Genomic DNA, 23,926 nt, shown 5'->3' on the forward strand with positions numbered 1-23,926 from the left:
TTAGCGCTGCGAGTTTTGAACTCTGCAGAGGGTTTTGATCCTTCTGGAGCCCTAAAATCATACCACTTTTCTCACTTACTTAAGCCTTCACTGCATACCCATTTGGGAGATTGCAGATTTAGGCCAGGTCCCTGATAATTTCCTTCTTGTCACTCCCAAGACTTAGTTGAAGTTCCAGCTACTCTGTGAGTGAAGTCAGCTGCAGATGCTATCCTCCATGCATGCCACTTATCTCTCAGTGCCTGCTGGAGTTCATGTAAGAAGATGCAGAGTGAGTTGATGACTTAGTTATGCATGGAAATCCACTAAATGTATAAACATGGCCACTCCCAAAGAGGTTTGCTAAAATCATACCTAAAATTTACATATCATTTAAATTTTGTCACATGGTATGTAAAACCTAAGTAAAATATATACATGCATTTACAGAGCCTGCCAAAAAATATGTATACACTCTTTACCTGTTTGCCATACTATAGTTACTATAGTAAATGTTTGTAAGTTATTAACCACAGCTTTGAGCACCTATTGTAATTGCAGAAGCCAAGGATGACTTGTATTAGTTTCATCATAGCTCAATACATTTAATATTAAAATATTTATACAAGTCTCTCTTTTCCAAAAATGTAAACATATTTGGCAGAATATAGATATAGATATAGCTAATATAGATAGAGCTTATATACATATAGATAGATAAGCCACATAGAACTAGAGGCACTGGTGAAGAAATCTGGGCAAGCCATTTACCTTTCTGAAAATAGATTGATGGACACACAGATAGATAGAGATATCCAGAAACACACACGTATTTGGACAAGTTGGATTTACTGCTCTTTGCCATGAGGGAGAGGAGTGAATTTCATGTAAAACTGAGAGGTGTCTCATCACAAATGTGTTAGAACTTACAGGATTTGGGCTTCAAAGTGATTTGGTGGAGGTTTCATGGAAGTATGGCTTTGTTCTAGATTGAGCGCTGTCAGGAAGTGGGAGTATTTCTATAATAGGCTATTTTAATAAATATTACCTAAAAAGAAAGTATATTAAACTGGTAGAAAAATTTGTAGAGAGGCTATAATTGGTAGAAAATCAGCAGTCTTTTGTGCTGAACTGGAGAGTATGGCTGTCTTTATGTGGTCTTCATAGTGCCCTGTGAATTGTCTGTTGTTACACATGAATGAAGTGCTCTCATTTGTATCTTGGTCATGGGATAACTGAGAATTATATTAAGATTCTGTGAACTTACTTATTATCAAGAGGAGAACACCACAGCCTTGCTGGGAATGCCTAGCCAACCCCTCGGCCAGTGGTGGCAAACCTATGGCACACAGGTATCACTGAAAGCTCTAACAGGTTCGCCATCACTGCCCTAGGTGCTGAAGTGTAGCTGACAGAACACCTGATATCAGGGGTTACAAGTGTTTATAGAAAACCAAACCACTATGGAACAAATGAGGACCAAACTGTTCTGGATGAATAGGACCCTTCTCTGGCTTCCCCAAAAGTGTCCTCAGTTGACACCAACTTTTCCAGGACTAAGATTCTATGACTTGTGATGGGCCTAATTCCTTGACAATTTAGGAAGACTGAAACTATGTTGCAAAATTCCCTTCTCTCTATGGTTCCAGGTTAAAAGTGGCCACAAGAGAAACTTATATGAGATTTGCAAATGAGTAGGAAACAACAGATATTTTCTTTTCTTTCTTTCTTTCTTTCTTTCTTTCTTTCTTTCTTTCTTTCTTTCTTCTTTCTTTTTTTTTTCTCTTTTTGAGACAGGGTCTTGCTATGCAGTTCAGGCTGGCCTTGAGCTCACGTTGTAGCCCAGGCTGGTCTGGAACTTGCCACGATCCTCCTGCCTCAGCCTCCAGAGTGCTGGGATTACAGGCATGAGTTACAATGCCTGGCAGCAACAGATATTTCCACACCCTGAAATTTGGTAGACCCCATCAGACACTGTGGTCATTCACACACAATATCACTGATCTGTCAGCTCAGCTCACTGAGAGGGCACAGCATTCTGGCCTGCAGCTCCTCCCGCACCTACTGGAAATCCTATTCTGAATCCTGGAAGGTGAGCATGCAGCTTCACGGTAAGGGTGCCAGTTTCTCTGTAGGTCACTCACATCACTGACATTGAAGCAGCAAGAAATTACTATGGATTTTCATTGTCCTCACAGGTTCCTATTTGTACTTGCTCTGCTAACTTCCTGTTTAGATTTCTTTTCCAACTGATGGACCTGTTGATTCAGATCAAACACCAGGAGCAAAGGTAAACAGCTTTATCTTCACCAGTGCCCACAGTTCTACGTGGTCATTATACTTCTGCAGTGTATGTGACTCTTAAGAGTTCTGATTGCCCCAAAGCTTCTGAGGGATGTACAGTCCAGATTCCTAGATAAAAGGAAAACTCTCATCTTCAGGGTCCTATATGGAATGTATTCCAACAGTGAGCATATGTAGTCTGATTTTCTTGTGCTAATTTGGAATCTTAGATTAGTGAGACTGAATACTCATAGCCCAAGAGAGCAGTGCAGAGATACGAAGATCTAGGGGTGATGGCAAGTGACCATAGAACTGCTAATAAATAAGATCTGGGGTGCAGATCTTAGGATCTGGGGACAGATTAAGTTCTAAGAGGCTCAGAGTCATAGCTGAGCTGATATAATATAAACCAAATCTGGAAAGTTGAGTCAAGAATAAAAATTCCATTAGATAATTAACACTATGTTAAAAAAAAGTGGGTACCAGAATGATCCAGATAGGGCGACTAAGCCATTGCACAGTGGAGCATGTGAGAGGGGTCATCCCTGCATGAAGTGCCCACTGAGGCAGATGGGGAGGCTTTGTGGATCTGTGCTCAGCTGGACTAATCCTGCCTTGCTAGGTATTACAGGACCAAACTACATGCCATTCATATTTGTTAGTCAGTTTTCTGTGCTGTGACAAAAATTTCTGACGCAAACAACTTATAAAGACAGATTTCCCTTAGCTCATGATTTCAGAGGGTTTAGTCCATGTTCAAATAGCCCTGTTGCGTTAGGACTTTGGCGGCACAGTATGTCATGGTGGGAATGTGTGAGGGAGGAAGCTGTTCACCTCATGGAAAGTGGCAGACAAATAAGAAGAAAGGAGGAGTCCTTGTATCTCCCTTACGGGCAAACCTCTGATGCCTAATGGACTCCCACCAGGCTCTGCCTCCTAAAGTTTCAACTCCCTCCTAATAGCATCAGAGACTGGCATCCAAACCTTTAACATATAGGCTTTTCGAGGACAATTAAGACCCCTAAATAATATTAAATACAAACTAATTACTTTATACAATATCTCATTTAATCATCATAGCTACCACAGAACAACCCAAAGTCTTATCATGCTGATATAGCTAAAACTGATGTATAGAAGCTAACGAATTCTCCAAGAAGAGAAGATGACAGACCAGAATGGAAACTTATTACCAAGAATATAGCTCAGTGGCACGTGCTCCTGCCTGGCAGGCACAAGATCCTGAGTTCAATTACTGATACCAAAAAGAAAAAGAAGAATATAAACTCAGATTTATTTGACCTAGCTTCCATTATGCTTTTTGAGATCTAAGTTTTCTAGGATTAAAACAAAATCTTTCAGCAACCTGATAAATGGTTCAAATCCTTCAGCCTCAGTCAAGGCTTCAGCTGACAGCCACTCTTTAATTACCAAACCAAAACTGTGAGTGAATAAGTATTCATCACTTTAAGCCACTAAGAGCTGAGTAATTGGTAATCAGTAACTGATAACTAATACATTGCTTTTATATTAAACCACGAGGATGTGAAAGGTGAAAGGAGGAAGATATGATATATGGAAAGCCCCAGGAAATCCTGACCAAAAAAAGAGAGAAAAGAATTAATTCTTTTCTGGGTCAGGCAGCTAGTAAAGACACAGAGATAGGGAGTCAGACTGCGAGAGAAATGTGTCCTCATCTCCTGTGTTGTGGCTACTGTCCTTTAGGTTGAAGACAGATCTAGGGAACAGTAAAGTTCCTATTTGGGCCTACAGGAGTCTAGAGTCTCCTAGGATTCCTGATTTCTCCACTCTCGTGTGGTATGGAAAAGATCCAGAAGTTTCCATAAATCCCCACAAGAGAGACAAATCTGGTTGGGCTGCAGCCAGACAAGTTGCCACTGTGGCCATGAGGCTGAGTGACCCAAACCAGAGCCAACAGGAGTCACCACTGGATCTCAGGAGTATCAATTCCCACAAGAATTAAGGAAAAGTCAGGTCAGCAGAAAGGACCACAGAACCCTACCGAAGCAGAGATCGAACATGAGCTGCAGTAATTACAGACTCCAGCACCAAATATTAACAAATCGCCAAAGAATAGGAAAGACCCAGTGCATGCATCCAAGGATCACTTGAACTCAGGATGACTCATCGTAGATTCAAAACATGCAGGTCTCGAAGGCATCATTTTGTAGAAAAACAAAACTAGCAAGAGGAAAAATAATGAAAGAATAAGTCACTGAAAAGGTCACTTCACTTACCATATTTGACTGGACTGAATTCATTGTTTTCCTCTGTTACTCAGCGGGATATAGAATTTGATCTTGAGACCTTGAAGAAAACTGACATAAACAGTAGAAAACAGTGAAGCTATAGGATCCAGTACATCGAAATCTGGTGTGAGTAAATACAAGATGTAATAAAAAAGACAATGAATATTTAAAATTTTCAAAACTTTAGAAAAAGACAGGTAACCATTAATCTCCCTTAGAATACTATCCCTTGACTCAAATGCATTTACCACATTATTCTTGCTACTTTCTGAAGCGGTTCTGAGAGTCTTCTTTCATGAATGTCTTTAGTTGTGCTGCCATGGCTGCCTCAATATCTTAAATTGATTCAAAATGTTTACTTTTTGTAGTCATTTAGACTTTAGGGACAAGCCATGAGTCACAGTGCCATATCTTGTAACTAAGGGACATGAATGCATACCACAATGTTTTTAGGAGCCTGTTCTCTCATTGGGTGGCACTTGGCAACAGCATGCACCGTATTTTTTCTAAATCACATTGGGGAGAAACACAAAAGAGGATTGGTAGAACTGCTTCAGAAATTGGTAAGAAGGACAGAATAAGTGTGTTTGAAGCGAGGGGGAGTATTTTGAGAGGGGACTCACGACAATGTGCCTTTCACTGCATGAAATGTTTTCATTTAAATACTAACAGACTATTTTGATGATATCTTATATGTGACTGTAGTTGCTATAAAAACATACTGAAGACAAAAGCAGTTTTATGTTTGATCTAGGAAATGAGAAGGCAAGGGGCACACTAGAAATCTGTGAATCGGGGCTGGGGATTTAGTTTAGCAGCATAAGCGCCTGCCTTGCAAGCAGGCAATCGTGAGTTGGATCCCTGGTACCGAAAAAAAGGAAAAAAGACCAAAAAAAAAAAAAAAATCAGTGAATCCCTATTATTTTCTTTTTTGTGTCCTATCTGATGGCAGCCGTGTCTCACATCCTCTATTCTGACTCACCAAGATCCAAGGATTGGTATTAAAAAGGTAGTTTTGCTTTGTCACAAACTTATTGGGAAATTATAACCTTTGTCTCTGTGATAAAGATCTATCACTAAGCCGTCTGCCCCATCCATGGCAATTAAAGAAAAACAATAAGAAGACACGAGAGCAGAGTACATTGGTTTTGTAGGTTGTAAGCCAACCCTTGTTTTATTAAAATGTGAACAGGAAATTGGAAAGGTAAAGACCCTGATTGCACTGTAGCAATATACACAAAAGCATGTGCTTCCAAGTTCTACTGCCTTGGAATGTTCTGTAGGTGGGTGTTTGAAACTTGGTTTGGCTGGAGCTTCAAAAGAGGCCCCATGAAGCCCAGAGTGCCCCCCAGATCAACCCTCTCTCAACCACAGCTGGACTGGATTGTTGTATTTCTGAGTGGCTGTAAGGCCACCAGGTCAGTTGAATGGGGAGGTTCTCTTGTCTACTCAATAGTCTTCTTTTAAAAAGCTCAGTTCTAGTATCTTCCACAAGCAGCCAGAAAGGTTGTGGCCTACCAAAAACTGAGCACTATCACCCGCCACTGAGCTATGTCCCTGAAATCATAAGCCCTGGCATAGCCAAGTTCATGGGCAAACTCACACTTCAGGTTTACACTGCATCATGCAGCATCTGCATGGATGAATGCACACGGAAGCTTCCCAGTGGACTCACTTCATGTTTCTCTCAATCCAGTCTTTAAAAGGTATCACCTTAGTGAAGGCTGTGGCGATTCTATGGCTGCATGTTTTGTCATAGCTCCAACTGACCAGCCCCACCAGATGCCAGCGTGGCTCAGGGGATGCTCTGCCTGGAAAGGACATGGCTGCAATGCCTCCTGTCTCTGCAGTACAGATATCAGAAGGGGTGGTGGGGTCCTGGCTGGCACAGAACATGTTGTCAGTGACACTCACTGGGATGCCATGGTCTTCATGCTGCTCCTCACACAGCAATGAGTCCACCACCCTGACCGTCCCCGAGCGCAGGCTGTCATTCTTGAAGCCAGGGCTCCTCACATCTGCCAAGATGTTCCAGCCAGCCACAGTGATGTGGGACTCCTGGAAGGAGACACTGAGGTCCCGGGTGGCAGCGAGGCAGATGGGCTGGACACGGGTGCTCATGCGGGCCTTGTCCAGAAGCTTCAGGATTGCAATGTCAGAGTCGAGCAGTATGGGATCATAGTTGGGATGCAGAATGATAGCGGAAATCTACGAAGACAAGGAAGGAGTGGATAGAATGGTGATCAACCAGCTCCACAGTGAACAAGAACAAACAAGCACTGAGGCTAAATGACTATGAGAAACTACCCAAGAGGCAGGTATAATCATTTAGAGATACTTTGCTCAAGGAATATTGGAAGGGACTCGCTCTGCTTCTGGGTTGCAAACCGAAAAGCCTGTGAGGTCCTGACAGGTGGTGCCACATAAGGGAGCAGAGAGGCGAGGCTGAAGAGAGTGGGGTGTGCAATCCATCTCTTGGGGGTAGAGGCCATGTCAACCCACTGAGCACTGCCATGCAGAAATGGATCCAATGACCCACTTTTTCCAGAGCATGGACTGCAGAACTGTAAATAAAACATCTTGAACTTTTAGTGCTGCTAAATAACTGATAAGAAACTATACTTTAGCATCACCAAAGCAAAAACCCTTATGAGCTTTCAGTTTGCAATCTCTGGTCCACTGTATGTATTTCCTGTACCTTCACAGCAGGAAGATAAAGACATATTCCACAAGAATATTCCATAATCTATTTCCCATAAAAATATTCCTGGAGCATTCTGTAACATTTCCCCATAATCTTCCCTGATTGTTCCATGCCTTTCTGATTTTCTGTTTGGTATGGCCTTCTAAAAGTTCATATGTGTGAAGTCCTATAATTTTTTTCCTGCAAGTACTTTTTTTCTCCTTTGGTAAGTGTTTGCAAAACAATAATTTATAATTCATTATGGGTAGTTGGTAAATGTACATGACATATTTAATTTTTTTACATTCCTTTCACCTTCTTCCCCTTCCAACATCTCTCACTCCTCTTTCTATTTGCAAAAGATCTACCTTGTTTTCCATTTCCAGGCTTTTATCTTGCTCTTATAAGAAAATTAATGCACCCTGAATCCATAACTTTAAGTGATTATTGGTCTTGTTCTCTACTGTTTTGTCCAACTTTATAATATCTAATAAGATAGACAATTCTTTTTAAGGAAACAAGGGACAACGTTGATAACCATTGTTGATAAACTTGTACTCTGTTCTACACCATGTGCTATGTCTATCCTTGGTATTGACTGACAGCTTTGTTTTGCCATATTTGACTGTATTCTTCCCCCCCCCCCCAAAGAAAGTAATAAGCACTAAGGAGTAATAAAATCCAAGATGTGTAAATTTTGTTGTAAAAAAGAGAGGGGAAAAAAAAAAGAAAAAGAGCTCTAACGGATATAACAGCAAGTGTGTTTGGGGGTGTTAAATAGCTGACTTTATCAATGTTTTTGGAACATTGAACACAGCTGTTTGCAGTCTCCCTGTTTGAATGTCCACCTTGTGTTCTTTGATACTGTGATTTGAGGAACTATTTTCAAGAAAATAGTGTGTAATCTACTAGCAGGTAATTTCTTACTGTTACGGTTTTTTGTTTTGTTTTGTTTTGTTTTGTTTTGTAGTTCTGTATTGCGTGTACCCTTACGCCGCTTTGGTTTGTTTTGTGTTTTTCTCTTTTTCCTCTTAAATAAAAAAAAAAATAACTTTAAGTGAAATAAATCAGGCATGTGAGCTTAGATATCATATGGTTACTCATACACAAGAAACCTAAAGTATAAATATTTCTTAATGTATATGTTCCATTACTTCTATTGCATTTGCTAGAGGCTTCTCTTGTGTCATACTGATCATGACACATTGGTCTGTGTCTCTCCACTAGTACGAACTTTTCAGAGAAAACAGCTATGTGTTATTTTTTACTGTATCAATTTCCAATGAGTGCCACATGGTGGGAGCACAACAACAGATGACCAGAGGGTTGGAAAGTTAGAGCAGAGGAAGAGTGGATGAATGGGTGAACAGATGGGTAGGCGGTGGACAGATGGACAGATGGGTGAGCTGGGGTGGATGGATGTATAAATGGATGGACAGATGGATGGATGGATGGGGGAATGGGTGAGTGGATGGACAGACAGATGAGATAGAGATGGAGGGGGCAGGACAAGAGAGAAGTATATTGTAAACTGGTTAGGAAAATCTTGGATAAAATGTTTTTGTGTCTTCAAAGTCTAGGACAATTCCCAACTGTAACAGGTAATTAATATCCTTTTGTTATACAAGAAATATTTACTAATCTATTATGATTTAGGGACTGTGTTAGGCTATAAGAATACAAAGACAAATCACAACATCTATGGAGCAGATGGTTTCAGGGAGAGTAAGCCATTGATCAAATGATTTTACTAATCTTTAATTTGTTACAATTTATCATATATGCTAATAGTATATTTTACTCTGACATGATTGACTTTTGATGGCTACATTGATAGTAGATATTTGTCTCTACCTTAATTTTTAAGATTTCATGATCCTTTTAAGTGCTACTTTCTGAACTGCTGATGTGAAACACTGAGCTCCTTCTGAGGCTCAGTGGCACAACAACTGGCATGCTAAGGTGACAGATGATATGCCACCATTCTCCACTACTTGGAGCTAGCTAAGCCAGATCCCCACTTTTTAACTTGAGCCCTCTCTCACCCGTAAGCTCTGGATGGTCTTTTCATCCCGGTCATCATCCCGATAGAATTTTCCCAAGACAACTTTGAGGTCCGCTGTCTTGATGATGTTGACCTTTCCCAAGTCAGTAACGCAATGCGCAGCCACCACCACAGTGCGCTCATTCACCAGGGCACCACTGCAGATCAGGAACCAGGCGCCCTTATGCAGGCTGCCGTCCTGCATCCCACTGGTCCTCCTGTAGATGGCTGCCTGCCATGGCCAGCGGCTGGCTGGGGTCTTTGGAGAAGTGATGTTCTCAGTTTTTCCACAGACTATGAAGAAAGCATCAGTTCAGTAAAATAAGTTAAGACCTTTCCCATCCAAAAGGGAATGTGTCACACAGATAGGAGAGCACAAATCTGGAAGGGTGAATCATGGGGTACCATTAGCACTATGCCACTGAACCTGGTTCATTGGCTGTAAAGTCTAAAGTTAATATTGGAGGCTTTTCAGTCAAATAAAGTGTGGTGTCTGACCTCAGGCATGTACTAATGATAAGACTTAGGATGCATTGCCTTTATCTATGAGAGTCTCAGTTTTACTGCCTGTAAAATGGATAGAATAGTTACAATGGTCTCATGGGATTCTTAGAAGATTAATATCATAAATGCGACAACAATAAATTCAATTGTACCTTTCATAAAGAAGGATGGGCAATGTAGCTTAGTAAGTCTAAGTTACTATTCCAGACATTTTCAGCAGTTGTCTCATATTTACCATCAAACCTATGTGAGATAACTAACACCTCATTAATTGACAGTTACCCCACTGATACCATTGGATGATGGGTATGAAAACTTTAGCCTAGCGTGACCAGAATGAAATAACTTGAGGTGCTCTGGCACCTTTAAACCCTTCTCCATTTGGTGTTTAATTACTGTTCCCTCCCTTTCCTTCAAGTAAATATGGTAAAACTACTCACAGGAAAATATGTTTCTAAGACTTATGGAGTAAGTTCTTCCTGGGTACAAGTTTATGCCCAAGAAAAGAAGTTCTGACTGTGGAAAGTTTCAAACAACACTAAACAAAGGAAGGCAATGGAGGACCATCGCTTTGAACAAGATTTTCCCAAAATGTGCTCACGAGAAAAACAGGCTTTCACAAGCAGCCTTGGAAGACAGAAGAGCTCTGGCTCAGACACAGCCTGGACTCACTAGGAATGCAGGTCGTTGCCCTCCCGCTCCACTTCCCTGTCCTCAGACATGTCCTGCGGCTGCTGCCCAGACGGCGGTAGAAGGGTGAGATGCACTCATACTGGAGCTGGGTGTGCAGATGCTGATACCCAGGGGGCAGGTCCCCGAACGGGAGGGCTGGCTTCTTGGTAGGGGCATCCTGCAGTTTCTGCTTGCTGAAGGCTGTTGAGTACAGCTGGTGTAATGGTGTCTCCCTGGGTTGGGGCACGTGGGTCCAGAGAGAGAGAGAGAGAGCAGAACAAAAGCTGTTATTGTGGCCTCTTTAGCATCCACGTCCATCTCCATGCAGGCATTTGGTTACAGAAGAGAAAAAGTGGGTGGCTCATTCTCGGGTTCTGCCTATCTCTGTTTCTGTATCTCTCTGTCTCTGTCTCTCTGTCTGTCTCTGTCTCTATCTCTGTATGCGTCAGTGTCTTTACACGCACATGCACACACAGACACACACACACAGACACACTTCACTTGTTGTAAATTCTATGCACACCTCAATCTTCTTATTCCTCCATTTCCATTTCTGGCATGCTTCCAACTGCTTAGAATTTTTAACCACGGAGAACAGTATCTGACATAATAGCTGCTATCCAAAGTACACCACACATGCACGCGCACGCGCGCACACACACTCACATTCAATTGCAAAGTTAAACAAAAAAGGAAGTTAATTTGAATGAGAGAATTCAGGCCCAGTTTTTCTCTAAACATTATTATAATGGGGCAGTATTAGGAGTTGACTTGAACTAAACTGTGTTGATACAGTAGCTTGATTTAGCAATTAGCAGATATAATTAGTTCACCTCAGAGAATAGAAGTTTCTCTCATGGAACATTGAATGGGAGAAATATGAAGCATTGTGTATAAATGGGAAAAAGGATATTAAATGAGCCTTGAATTTGAGGCCCCTGAGACCACTCAGGGGTCTTAGAGGAGATCTGTACACATTGTACAGCTTGTGTTCATTTTATATTGGTGCATAATGACTGTCAACTGGCAAGTTAGAATTCTTTTAGGAATCAGTAGGTCTTCATATTCATTTAATGGAGAAAGAAAGGAAGCCCAGAGAAGTGAGAGTTCCCAATGACACTCAGCAAAGGAAGAGGACACCCAAGACAGTGCTTAGCAGGCACAATTTTCACCCTGGTATCTCTACCATGCCAATTTCATATTATTGTAAGAAATCTATTTCATGTATTTCTAAAGTGCTTGGCTCAGAGCAAATATTCCATCTGCAGTGATTGCACTCAACGAATATTTGTGTTTTGTTTATATCCAGTTCTGTAATTTTGGGTGCTTCCAAACTTGGAAAAGAAAAAAAAACTCATCTGTTGGTCACTAAAGGTCTGTTAAGTTTTTGGTGGCTTCTAGGTGAACCCTGCTTCTGGGAATAGATGTATCCCACTTCAGCAGCCTAGTTTTCAGAAAGGTATTTAAAACCAAGCTTTAGGCTTCTTTCTTTCATCTCTGAGATACTTGGTACATGGCCACCTGATCTCCCATTAGGACTGCCTTTAAAATAAGAAGTCTGGTGATCTTTGGAGATAATGTGAAGTTTCTCTATAAGGTATCTCCTTAGGTAGAATAGGTAGATTCCACTTTAGGAGAGGCTGGCCCAGGGAAATCTCAAAGATCAGAAGAGGGGCAGAGTTTGTGTCCTTTGACCACTATTCCCAAGAAAATGCCTTGCTTGTATAAAAAATGAATGAGAAAACCTGAGGGATAAAAGATTGATAGATGTGCTTGCTTAGACGTATTCTGGGTTATTGCGGCTCCCTGGGACTCATTGTGACCATTCCTAATAGCAGGGGCCTCTGATGGATGATTACGGGCACAGGTGCTTTCCTGACATTTCAGATAAGCACTAAACCTAGTATGTAAGGGCACAAATTTTGACCTCAAAGCCAAAGACTGAGTTTACATCTAACCTTGTCACTTCCAGCAATGTGACATGGAACAACTTCTCTGTACCTCAGTTTATCCGTGTAATAAATATGGTCATAAAAAGTGAATAATACTTATTATAATACATATGTCATTGGTTACAGTGAGGATTAAATGAACTCATATGTGTAAGTACTCAGAAGACCACCTGGCATACAGCAAACATGTAGGAAGTGTTAGCTGTTAATGTGGCATAATCTCTAGTGACTGTTACAATTATCCCTTTTTTTCAAAAGAGGAAACTAAAGCTTAACAAGTTTAAGAACTTGTCTTAGAACACCTAAGATTAAAAACAGTACAAGAAACCTTGATTGCCAATCCAATTCATTCATTCCATAGACACTTATAGGATGTCTTCTATGTTTCAGGCACTACAACTTCAGCATGAACAGGGAACATAAGGTTCCCATACTTGCTACTTTTCCATTTGGAGTGGCAGGCAGTGTGTCAGTTCATGCTAATAATTAGCTTGACTGAATTAAGAGACACCTGGAAAGGCAATTGGGCTATGGGGCCATAGCCAAATGGGTTATTGGGAGGCAGGGTCATGCAGACATAACCTTAGGGCTATGTGTGGTTCTAGCCCATTCTCTCTGGCTCTTTCCAATCTGCTTCCTGAATGCCATGTGTTTAGCAGTTTTCTTCTATCACACTCTTCTACTATGATGTTTCTGCCTTGCAGCAAGCCAGCCATGGACTTAACCTTTGCAACCATGAACTCTCCCTCTTCAAGCTGCAGATGTCAGGTATTTTGTCCTGGCAATGTAAGGTAGCCAATAGATACAGATGCAAGTACAGAAATAGATATTGATGATATAGATCTATGGGAGAGGGGTGAGAGAGAAAGGAGAGATAGAGAAAGAATGAATAGGTAGAGAGGGATGCTAAGATGAAAAGAAAAAAATGGTAAAGGGCAGAGAACGTGTGTAAAGGAGTCAGCCTGGCAAAGGGGCAGTTGGGGAAGGTCTTACTCCCAGAAGAAAATGGAGCAGAGAACAGAGCTTTGATGACTTTCAGTGGAAGCAGGCTCCAGACAGAAGAAGTCACAGTGTAAAGAGTTGCACTTGGAATGATAGAGGGAAACAAAGGAGGCCTGTGTTACTGGAGTAGAGAAAGAGAAGGGGAAAGAATGTGGAAGAAGAGGTTAGTAGAAATGGACCTACTGTCTCCCCACCAGGAGAGAAGCCTGGCACGCTGTCTCCCTCATCTAGGACTTATCTCTAGTGCTTGGGTTCCACTTGCTTGCCTTGTCTGGTTAGTAACCACCAAGAACATCTTCCTAAACGACAGCTAGCGACATTTAGTAGGAATGTCAGCTCCCAGGAGCTGCCACAATAAATATAACATACTTCAGAAGACTCACTATTAAAATCCAGCCTCTCAGAGAAAAAATTCTGAAAGTCTTGCTTCTCATCAACCATCTACTTTCCCACGATCCAATAAAATTTGTACATATTCCAACAGTTACTACCTCTTGGCCAAAGGCAGCTGGCTAATGAGCTTCCATCTAACAAGCTCTATTCTTTCGTGATTATTTAGCATTCAATGTCCCTAAGAAACCCCAGACTGTATTTGGCCAAACACAAGTGGATAAAAGGAAAAGGGAGGGGAAATCCTCATTACCCTTGAAAGCAAAGTTCAGGTGTTTCTAACTCACCTTGATTGAACCAGCATTGGAAGAACCCTCCTTCTCACCAGGTCTGAGATCTTTGGTTCCCGGCAGGCTAGAATGAAACAGAAAGGCTGCATAATCCTTTCCCATGTTCACTGTTCACATCACTAACTTCATTCTTACCTAACCCACCCTTCTGGATACCAGGTGCTCATTTCCGCAGGCTCAGAGGCAAGGTACATCAGCCAAGCCCGAACATTTCACTTAGCAAAGGAGCATGTTGTCTTTCACCTAAATTGATAGTCACCTTCAAAGATCTCAGTAGATGCCTCTGGAGAGCTACTCCACCTAGATGATTCGGGACAGCAGTGGTTAATGGGTTAGGAGTATCTGCTCATGTGAGTAGTATTAGCAAACCTGATCACAATGGAAAAGATACAAACTGAAGTTTCTTTTTTATTTTACTTTTTTTTTTTGGACCAGGAATCGAACTCAGGACCTCACACTTGCTAGGCAGGTGCTGTGCCACTGAGCTATATCCCCAGCCCCTGAAAGATCTAAAATCAAGCCCACACAGGGAATTAAAAGGCTGTCATTTAAAACCAGATATCAGTGTTAATCATAGACAAGTCCTGAGTAACTGGTTCCTCCATGTCCTTTCTCTGCAATTAAGGTCCCTAATAGTCGCTGGAGGACAGCTCAAAGCCCTGTTTAATTTTATTGAAGTCTTTTTTTCTCCACTAGTGAAAAGGAATCCTTTCCATCTCACTTTCTCAATCAAGTAGCCAACATTTGTCTAATTAGCAACTTAGAGTACTTTGGTTGTATTAATTTGTAAGAGGAGAGTTGACAAAAACTCCAAGGACATATGTGACACTGTTCTCATACTTAATGAAATAAAACGTCAGACTCTCTGCTGGTGGGGATGAAAGTTGTTTCTGGCTAAAGTCTAAAGTGATTTATTCCTTTCACAAACCATTCTCTTTCATTCCTTTTCCCAGGATCCAGGTTGTTGACAAACACCCAGAAGGGAAAGTGGAGGATGGAGACAATTATCTGGATAATCTAGGACAAGAACATGCTTTTCCTGCCAGTAAACAGCCAGATCATTGTGACCTGTCCCCCAAATAGAGGAGCTGCTAACCTGACGCAACTAGTGAGTAAATTTTGCAAGAAGCCATGCATCCCTACTGTAGTGAGGACACTTCTCGCCTGTCCACACGACATTCCATTTTTCTGCTTCCAACCTACATTTTAAAATTTGCTCCCCAGATTACCTCACCATGAGATCACCAGGATTCTTTCACTTCTCATATCTCTTACGTTCTCCTCTGTCTTCTATCTGGAACATCATGCTTAATTCTCTTCACATTTCCAAATCTTTCCTGTTTTCCAGGCTGATCCCAATCCTAGCTGCTTCATGTGATTATCCTCATTCCAGGACTGAGGATGTCTCCTTCTTCTGAGCTACTCCCTTGTTCCTAGAACTATCTCCTGAATGTTCAAGGGTTTACTTTTTTTTTTTTTTTTTAACATTTTAACATTAGTTAAAACAACATATTTTAACTAACCTATTCCCACATAAGCAGCCAGAGATGATGGCCCTCTTGGTTTTTGTATTTGTTGCATTACTTAATACTGCATTGAGGGTAGATAACATGGTTATGTAAATGCTTATAAAATTTTACTCTTGGACAGAATGTGCACAAAATACACAAACTTCAGCCTTGTCATTTTCCCCCAGAATGTTCTGATAACTCCATCACTCTTCACCGACACCTGAAGATATTGTGGATAAAGTAAGTAGATCCTTCCCATATCCAGATAAAGGAAGCAATTGTTTTTAGTGATGAGTTCCAACCAAAGGGCTATATATGGTTCCAGGAAGAAGTGTAAAAATATATTTTTTTCCAGGGGCTTAAAAGCATGCATGAGAGCTACCAGAAAGTACAGCAACTATGTCTACAGAATCCAGACATCTCCGTAAGTTACCTTTTATGCAAATGGGCTGTTTCCCAGACCACTCTCCATTTTCCTGGCAAGTTCTTTTCTCATTGCCACTGAGCACATACGAGCTATTACAAAAGAATGATACAACAGTGCCAATTTTTACGTATCGCCCACTGAGAAGCCCAGGGCCTCCAGTGATTTCCTTGTATCCATTGACTGGGCCTCCAAGGTCTGAACAGTTTCGTTCTTCCAGAACTAAAAGTGAAATGTAAGAGAGAAAGAGAAAGAGAGAGAGAAAAAAAGAACTGTTAAAAATTATGAGTCATCCAATTTTAGAATAGAATCTTTTCATATTTGATTAAATTAAAAATACAGTGATACAGAGCTTGCTTATGTGGTGCTCCAGAGAATTACCAAGAGAAATCTCATAATCAAAAATATATGGATTAGACCTGTTTTAATGATTTATTCTTAAACTCAGAAATATTTCATTATAAATATAAACAAATTTGATGCCAGATCTGACCCTCATATAATCTTATTCCTTTTGTTTTCAAACTGTAGGATCCAAGCAAGCTTGGACAAAATAGGTATTTCACCTAGACTTTAAAATCAGTATACAGATGTTATTGTTTTTTGATGTTGTAGTAGGGCCTTCATTCCCTAACACTTGGACAATTTAAACTAGATTATTCAGTTCTCTATTTATGCTGTACCCAGAAAGTAGAATTGATCAGAACCAAAAGTGCATGCATGAACTAAATTTATATTTTATATTTCATCTTCAAAAGCAAAAGTGCTGAAAGTTTAAGTTAAAAAAACTAGGAGATAATATTAGAGGATAATAGATACATTTGTTGCAGAAATACAATGATTTTATTCTTATCTCCAAATAAAATTTTCCATCTGTACATTCAATATTCATTACAAAGGTATTTCTATTCTTTAACTCCTGTTGGACAACTACTTAAATTAGAAATGACATTACTAGCTATTCTGAGCACTGAACAGGATCTGAGATACAGTCTGAAAATATTCTATCAGATAGGTAACATATTTTTCTTAAATAGATTATGGCTCAGTTTGGAATATGACTTGCCTAAGGAAAGACAGTGAGTTCCTTGAAGAAGTCAATCTTTAATAACTGAATTCAGTTATCAATCACTCTATCAGCCTCCTGACTTCTTTTTAATTATATCTTCTAACAGACAGGCTCATCCCTAGGAAATATCCCCCACCTCCACCATCATAATGCAATTATGCATTTAACACACTTGTTTTCCCTGAATGCCCCAATTACCTTCCAAGCAACTTGCTTGCCTCCTGACAAATCATTCTAAAATATTGGCGAATTAAAAATAAGTAACTGTCTTTCCTTTGGGCAATCTGGGAAGATCGCCACTGTAAGTGAGATGAGTGGCTTGTCTATGCTGAGATTGTCCATAAACCATGTGGCAAGATGACTGGTAATACTCTGTGGGCTTTGGGGCTGTGCATTACAAGCAATATCTTTGATGGGTGACTCTAAAATTTATCTTAAGTGAAAAAGAGACCCCATTGAGCAACTATTTAAAAATACTGAGGTGGTATAAAAGAGGACAGTGTGTTTTTAGATTCTATAAATGGACTCAGAAAACCCCAATACTGATATTTTCAGGAATACCACTGTGATGTGGGAGGAAGAGGCAGAGGAAGTGGTATGTGTTGCTTCAGGGAGAAGGCTGCTTTTTTAGTACAGATTCATTCTGTTCTGAACATACAGCCTGGAGTGCATCCAATGGGGTCCAGTGATTACAGTCACCTCAAAAGCATGGCGTATTCAGCCAAGTGGGTGGTATGCACCTCTGATGCCAATGCTCTGGGAGGCTGAAGCAGGAAGATGGCAAATTTGAGGCTACCCTGGGCAACTTAGTAACTTAGCAAGAGCCTGACTCAAATCAAAAATTAAAAATAAAAAGGGCAAAGGATATAGCTTGTTACAAAGACCTTAGACTCAAAGGCCAGTAGTGGGGAGGGGAGGAATGATGCATTCTATCTGCAATTTAAAAAAAAAATGGAATTAGTTTCCAACATAAAAAGTGAAGAATTTCACACAAAAATATGACTTTTAACATGATGTAAGTTTGAAAATTCTGGACCTGTATGCCCATATAGCAACAATCTAATGGCACGAAGGCATGGCTTTCTGTTCACATGGGATTGTGTTTTTCACTTAATCTTACCCCACAGGGCTCCCTGGCTCTGGCAGCCAGTTAGACTACCAAAGAGCTTTGATTGGTATAGTTCAAGTCCAGGTGCTCATCCCTCTTGAGCTTTGCTAAAGTTCCTGGCCAAGAAAGATTTGCTGATCTTTAAGGCCAGCCCTGAAATACTGAGAAAACACAAAGATGTGAAATCCTGCCTATCGGCAGTTTTGATAAATGAGCAAAGGAAGCACTTCCACGTCCTTCTAGACCTCTGCCTCATGATTTACCATTCACAGAGTCCCACGGGTCAGACAAGGTGGGAACAAAACATGTGAAGGTTTAAATGTGAAAATTTTATCACAGTAAAAACACACTGCCATTAATCTCCCCCAGAATATTTCCCCTGGCTTCGGGCGCACTCATCCCATCCTTCTTGCCTCGCTCTGGAGCAGTTCTGAAAGTCCTCTTTTGTGAATGTCTTCAGTAGCATTGCTATGCTTGTCTCAAAGTCCTAAATTGATTAAAACATTTACTTCTCACGGATAGTCTGAATTTGGGGAAGAGCCGGGAGCCACACAGTGCCTGATCTGGTGAGTAAGTTGGATGAGGACACAGTGACACGTTTTTATGAGCCAGCCCGTTCATTGGTTGGCACTGTGCAGGCGGCATTCACCTTCATGAAGCCACCCTTAAGGACACACTCACAGATGAGGACTTCTAGAACTGCTGCAGAAAGTGACAAAAATGATGGCAGAAGAGTGTTTGAAGTGAGGGAGATTATTATGCGGGGCATTAATAGCAATGGGCCTTTTATTATAATTTGTTTTTAATTTAAGCATTCACTATATACTTTGATTACCCCTTATATATTTTTGTATGTAATGTGGGTTTAAATAACAGGAAATTTGGACAGTTCTTGAGTCCTGGGAGGTCATAAAGAGTTAGAGAAATTCAGATTCTATCTTTTCTCATTGAGGAGACTTTAAAAGACTTACTGAATACCTTGGAATACATAAACTCCTCTGCATAAGGCTGAGGGACACTGTTGCACTTCTAAGACTCTCAGATGCATGTCCTTTTATAATCTGGCATGCCTGAAACCAGATCACATGTGTACTTTTCATATAACGTTTCCTTACTTCTGATCCCCCAAAAAGCTATAATTAAACCAATGGTGCAAATTAAACTTGATAAGCTGTTAGAATAGGGAACTATTACGTGGTTCTGAATTATTGCTTATGAAATGTTACCTGATTAGAGCTATGTTACACTTTTATGTTAAAATCCAATGGAATGTGCAATGGACTAGATGCTTGTTTCTCTTCTCCCCAGTTCATATTCTGAAATCGTAGCCCCCAAAATCATATTAGGAGGTAGAGTGTTTAGCAGATGATTAGGTCATAAGGGTAGACCCCTCACGAATGGGATTCTCGTGTTAGAAAACATAACCCAGAAAGCTCCCTTCCTTTACTCCTTCCTTCCCCCGTGTGAGGATACAGCCAGAGAAAGTCATCTATGAACCAGGAAGCAGGCCCTCACCAGACAATGATTCTTCCAGCGCCTTGATCCTGGACTTCCCAGACTCCAGAACTGTGAGAAATAAAGGTTTTTTGTTTAAATCACTCAGTTTGTGGTACACTTTTATAGCAGTCCCAACTGACTAAGACAGAAGGAAAGACCTGAAAATTAAGAAAAATATAGGAAGTAGAAAAAAACTTACAGAAGGATCCAGATAATGTAGTTGTCTATATTATTTATTTTTCTCATTGCTGAGACAAAATACCTGACACCCAAAGTTAAAGGGAGAAAGGTTTAATTGGCTCACACATGGTAGAGGTGTCAGTTCATATTGGCTGGTTCCAAGGCAGAGTGGCGTGACGGGGGGCATTGCCAAGGAGAAATTGTTTATGGAAGGCAGAGGCAGCAAAGCAGCAAAATATCAAGCAACAGCAGGGACTTTTTTTTTTTCTGTACTTTATATCCTATCCCTCTCTCTGTCCCTAAGCATAGATAGTACTCACACGCAGGTTGGGGAAGCCTTAACCCTGGCATCACACCATGAATCAATCCCAGCATCACATCCTTAACCCTAGAATCACACATCCTAGATCCAGCCACCTCTGAAAAGCCCCACCTATGACTGAATGAGGCTTTGGGGGGACATCAAGATATAAGCCATAATATTTTCTGACACCACTTAACAGTAACAAGGCTGAATGTATTCAAGTCAATAGAATGCAAAATCAAGAACTTCAGCAAATAACTATAAATACTAGAATATAAACAAAGGAAAAAAATCTAAAGCTGACAGGTATAATGGCAGACATTAAATTAAAAATGCAACAGATGAGTTTACCAGCAAATCCAACAGAGCTAGAATATTAATAGCGTGAAGGAATGCTTAAAAGAAAAATTTCAGAATGTAGTCCAAAGAGAGAAAAAGGTGAAAAATGTGCCGAACAATATAAGAGATACAGTGGCTGTAGAGAGAAACCAAATAAATATATAAGTGGCATCCCAGGAGAGGAGAGGAGAAATAATGAGCTATGAAATGGTTATTAAGCTTCTTTGGGCATAGTCCAATATTGCTTTCCCCATATGGTGGCTAAGGTAATGTTTACCCATGATGAATTTCCACACCTGCATTGATTCACACATCTGGGTACCAAGTATGGTATCTGTACATTTGTATTTTTAATCTTGCACAATAAAGCCTTAAAATTATATTCCTATATCAAACAGCCGTGGGACATTATTCTCTCTTCTCTCTCATTTCCTGTATTTTCCAAGGCACATACTGCCTCATTATACTTTTGAGGAGAGTTCTAAGACTTCCTCCTTCCCTCCCTTGTCTCTCCCAGTTAGACATCTTCCTGATGGGTACATAGACCATCTCCATCTCATCAGAGATCCTCCCCGTGGGTAGATTTCAAAATTGTCTTTTTTTCCACCATGTGTTCCCTTTTTAGAAACCTTTGCATCTCCCCATCGAACAGATCCATGATACCTTCCTTTTTGATTTTTCAAAGGTTTTGTGTTCCATTTCTTCTCAATATGACGCGTATTTCCAGGCAAGGCCAATTGAGAATTTAAAACACCTGTATTCCGGGCCTGAAGGAGAAACAAGCTCCTGCATTGCTAAGTAAGATATTCTGTGATTAATAATAAATAGCACATTTACTTTGTGGACTCAGCATGGGGACCTAGCACACTAAGTTTAGCATGTCCCTACATGCCATTGCATAACAAAAATAGTCACTGGCAGGAAAGCAGAAGATAGCCATCTAGAGATGAGGAAGGAGAGCAGGATGAGGGGCAGAAAAGACAGAGGGTGTAATGGGGATGAAAATAATTAAAATATTGTTATGTGCATGGATGAATATACCAAGATAAATTCATCATTTCATGTCACCCATATGTGCTATTTTAAAAACTCAGTCATCAGTGCATTTTTCTGGAATATTGTTTCACATAAACATTTGAAGAAAAAAACTTTCCTGTTCTTCATTCTCTTTTTCTCAGGGAAGCCATATGTGATGCCATCTTACAAAGGCACAGGTGACATCTTTGTAATGGTGTTTGCATGAGCGCTATTGCCACCCCATCCAAGTCCCTTCACATCCTTTTACCAAATCAGGGTACCGAGACTCTTAACTTCTCTATGTGCGCTATTCTGTACCTGTAACTTTCAGAGGACAGTCCTTTAGCATAGGCACCATCTTGCCCAAAGTAAGAGCTAAAAATTTCCTTGATTTTTATCCCCTCTTACCCACCCAGGGCAGCCTGTAACTGGTGACCGATGGGTATGGAAGTACAAAAGCCTGCTTTCTATTTCTTGAGTTGTCATTTGCTCCCTATGATCCCTATGAGATTAGGCTGAGTTTAGGAGTTTAGTTGAAAATCTTGTTTGATGTCTTTCCCTTTCTTATAGCTCCTTTCCAACTCAGTTACTGGCTGATTCTGGAAATGCTTCCTTTAATATATCACCTGGACCCAAAGGCTTGACTCAGGGTCCACTTTGGAGGGAAACTAACCTAAGACAGCTCTGCTGTTTTCTTTACCTTGGACACCTAGGCTCTCCCATTTTCCCTTGGGAACACTGCTAAAGAGTGATGAGACCCCTGGTCTCAGGCCAGGACACGGAGCTCTCCATACTGTTTAGCACTTCTGTATGGCGGAAGATCTTGAGGACAAATGGCCAGCCAAGGCAAGGCCAGATCCTTCAAAGAGGACCTCCAGCCTCCACAAAGAGTCAGAGGGTCTGCGCTAGCCAAGCTGTTTTAAATAAATCAGGGGATCCAAAACAGTGGGATCCCTCAGGCTAAACAGTGTTGGCCGGAATCTACTGCCTGGATTCTCCCCAGTGATATGGTGTTATCCATGAAATGAAACTCTTTTTATGATCTTGAGATGCTGTGGAGAACCTGACAGCAAATGAGTAAATGTCTCCCAAGTCCAAGATACAGGTCTTAGAATTAAATCGACATTGATGCAAAGCAAATTAAATTTTTCTTTTTCTCTGACTGGTAGGATTAAGAAGCATAAGACAGCTGAGGTGACTAGGTCCAGAGGGATGTAAACAGAGGATAGGACAATGAACAACTCAGGGAATATATTGGAATAATGTGGCAATGTTTCAAGAAAAGTAGTTCTTCAGAGACATTAATATATGATTATATTCTTTGATCTAAGTGTTATTGAATGTGACAAAAGGAAGTCCATACCTTCCATCCCTAACTCAGAAAGTGATCCTATCTCCCCATCCCCTGATAATCACACAACTCGTGGGCAGACCCCAGCCATGGAAAGACAACAGTTTTTTTCCTCTGATATTACTATCCACCAGAATATTCCTGTCCACAGCAGTAATACACTTTTCTAAACAAATCTACAATTTTAATATGATACAATAGACCCATGAATATTTGTCTTTTCCTTCTGCTTAGGTCCCCAAGCTATAAGTTCAAATATGGAGACAAAAGCTATATTTAGAAATCCTGTAAGACCCAAATAATTCAGTTGTTGCTTTGCTTTTTCGAAATCTAGAATGTTGCCCTTTGGAGAAGCTGGTGAGGGGCTATGGGCTGTTGATTTGATTAAGGTATTTTCTGAACCATAACATATATACATATATATATTTAGAATGCCTTCCCTATAAGGCATTAGCAGGTGCTTTGCTATATCATTAATGTGGAAAATTTTCATTTAAGCTCAGAAATATAAGTGATGTCTCTTCAAATATATTCCACTAAAGTATTTTAGACATCTCAAGACTTATAAATCACTTAAGCACTTACAAACAAAAATAAAATGAGGCTTTCCTTCCAATTAGTTTTTTCCCAGATTAGATTTTTGCCAATGAAAATCTTTCTCAAGAAAAACAAAATAAACAAATAAAAACTTTTATGGTTTGTGTGAAAGCCTCCAGCAGTCATTGGAATTTTTCAGAGGTAGATTCAGCTACAGTGTGTGATGCTGAGATTAAGTGTGTGATTAGTAAGTCAGGCCACTGACTGACTTGGCATAGTTATGGCTAAAATTAAGGGTGTGAGTGCTACACCCACTCTGCATACAATGTAAGGGGCAGAAAGAGTCTTGTCTGACTCTCCGCCTTGTTATTTTAGCTGTTTTCTATCACCATAAACTGTTTTCCCTCTGCCAGGTGCCACCCTGCCCTCGAGTCAGCCAATTACAGACTGAAACCTCCACAAACTAAACAAATCTTTCCTCCTTTAATTTTGGGTGTTGTACATTTTGTTTTGGCAACAA

At 40.5% G+C, this 23,926-nt stretch overlaps 1 protein-coding gene and 1 long non-coding RNA gene across 6 annotated transcripts in view; one reads left to right on the plus strand and one right to left on the minus strand.

Annotated features, from left to right (window-relative positions):
- Positions 1-5,674: 5,674 nt before the first annotated feature.
- Positions 5,675-23,926, minus strand: part of Pamr1 (peptidase domain containing associated with muscle regeneration 1) — a 178,031-nt gene continuing 159,779 nt past the window's right edge. For 4 of the 5 annotated variants that reach the window (XM_063227778.1, XM_063227777.1, XM_063227776.1 and 1 more), the window contains 6 exons: positions 19,697-19,747; positions 16,014-16,226; positions 14,067-14,133; positions 10,436-10,668; positions 9,261-9,553; positions 5,675-6,740 (listed from right to left, as the gene is read on the minus strand). In XM_063227778.1, coding sequence (XP_063083848.1) covers positions 6,204-6,740; positions 9,261-9,553; positions 10,436-10,668; positions 14,067-14,133; positions 16,014-16,226; positions 19,697-19,747 — 1,394 coding nt within the window. In that variant the 3' untranslated portion in view covers positions 5,675-6,203. The remainder of the gene's footprint in view (positions 6,741-9,260; positions 9,554-10,435; positions 10,669-14,066; positions 14,134-16,013; positions 16,227-19,696; positions 19,748-23,926) is intronic. The other variant, XM_063227775.1, reaches the window with a different exon arrangement.
- On the plus strand, positions 15,026-16,048 carry LOC134470937 (uncharacterized). Its single transcript, XR_010040203.1, has 3 exons — positions 15,026-15,177; positions 15,766-15,820; positions 15,936-16,048. It is a non-coding gene; the product is annotated as an uncharacterized LOC134470937 (long non-coding RNA).

The sequence above is a fragment of the Cavia porcellus genome, unplaced genomic scaffold (assembly GCF_034190915.1).
Source record: "Cavia porcellus strain 051 isolate PalLab524CR breed Dunkin Hartley unplaced genomic scaffold, mCavPor4.1 scaffold_17, whole genome shotgun sequence".
NCBI classification, from domain to species: Eukaryota; Metazoa; Chordata; class Mammalia; order Rodentia; family Caviidae; genus Cavia; species Cavia porcellus.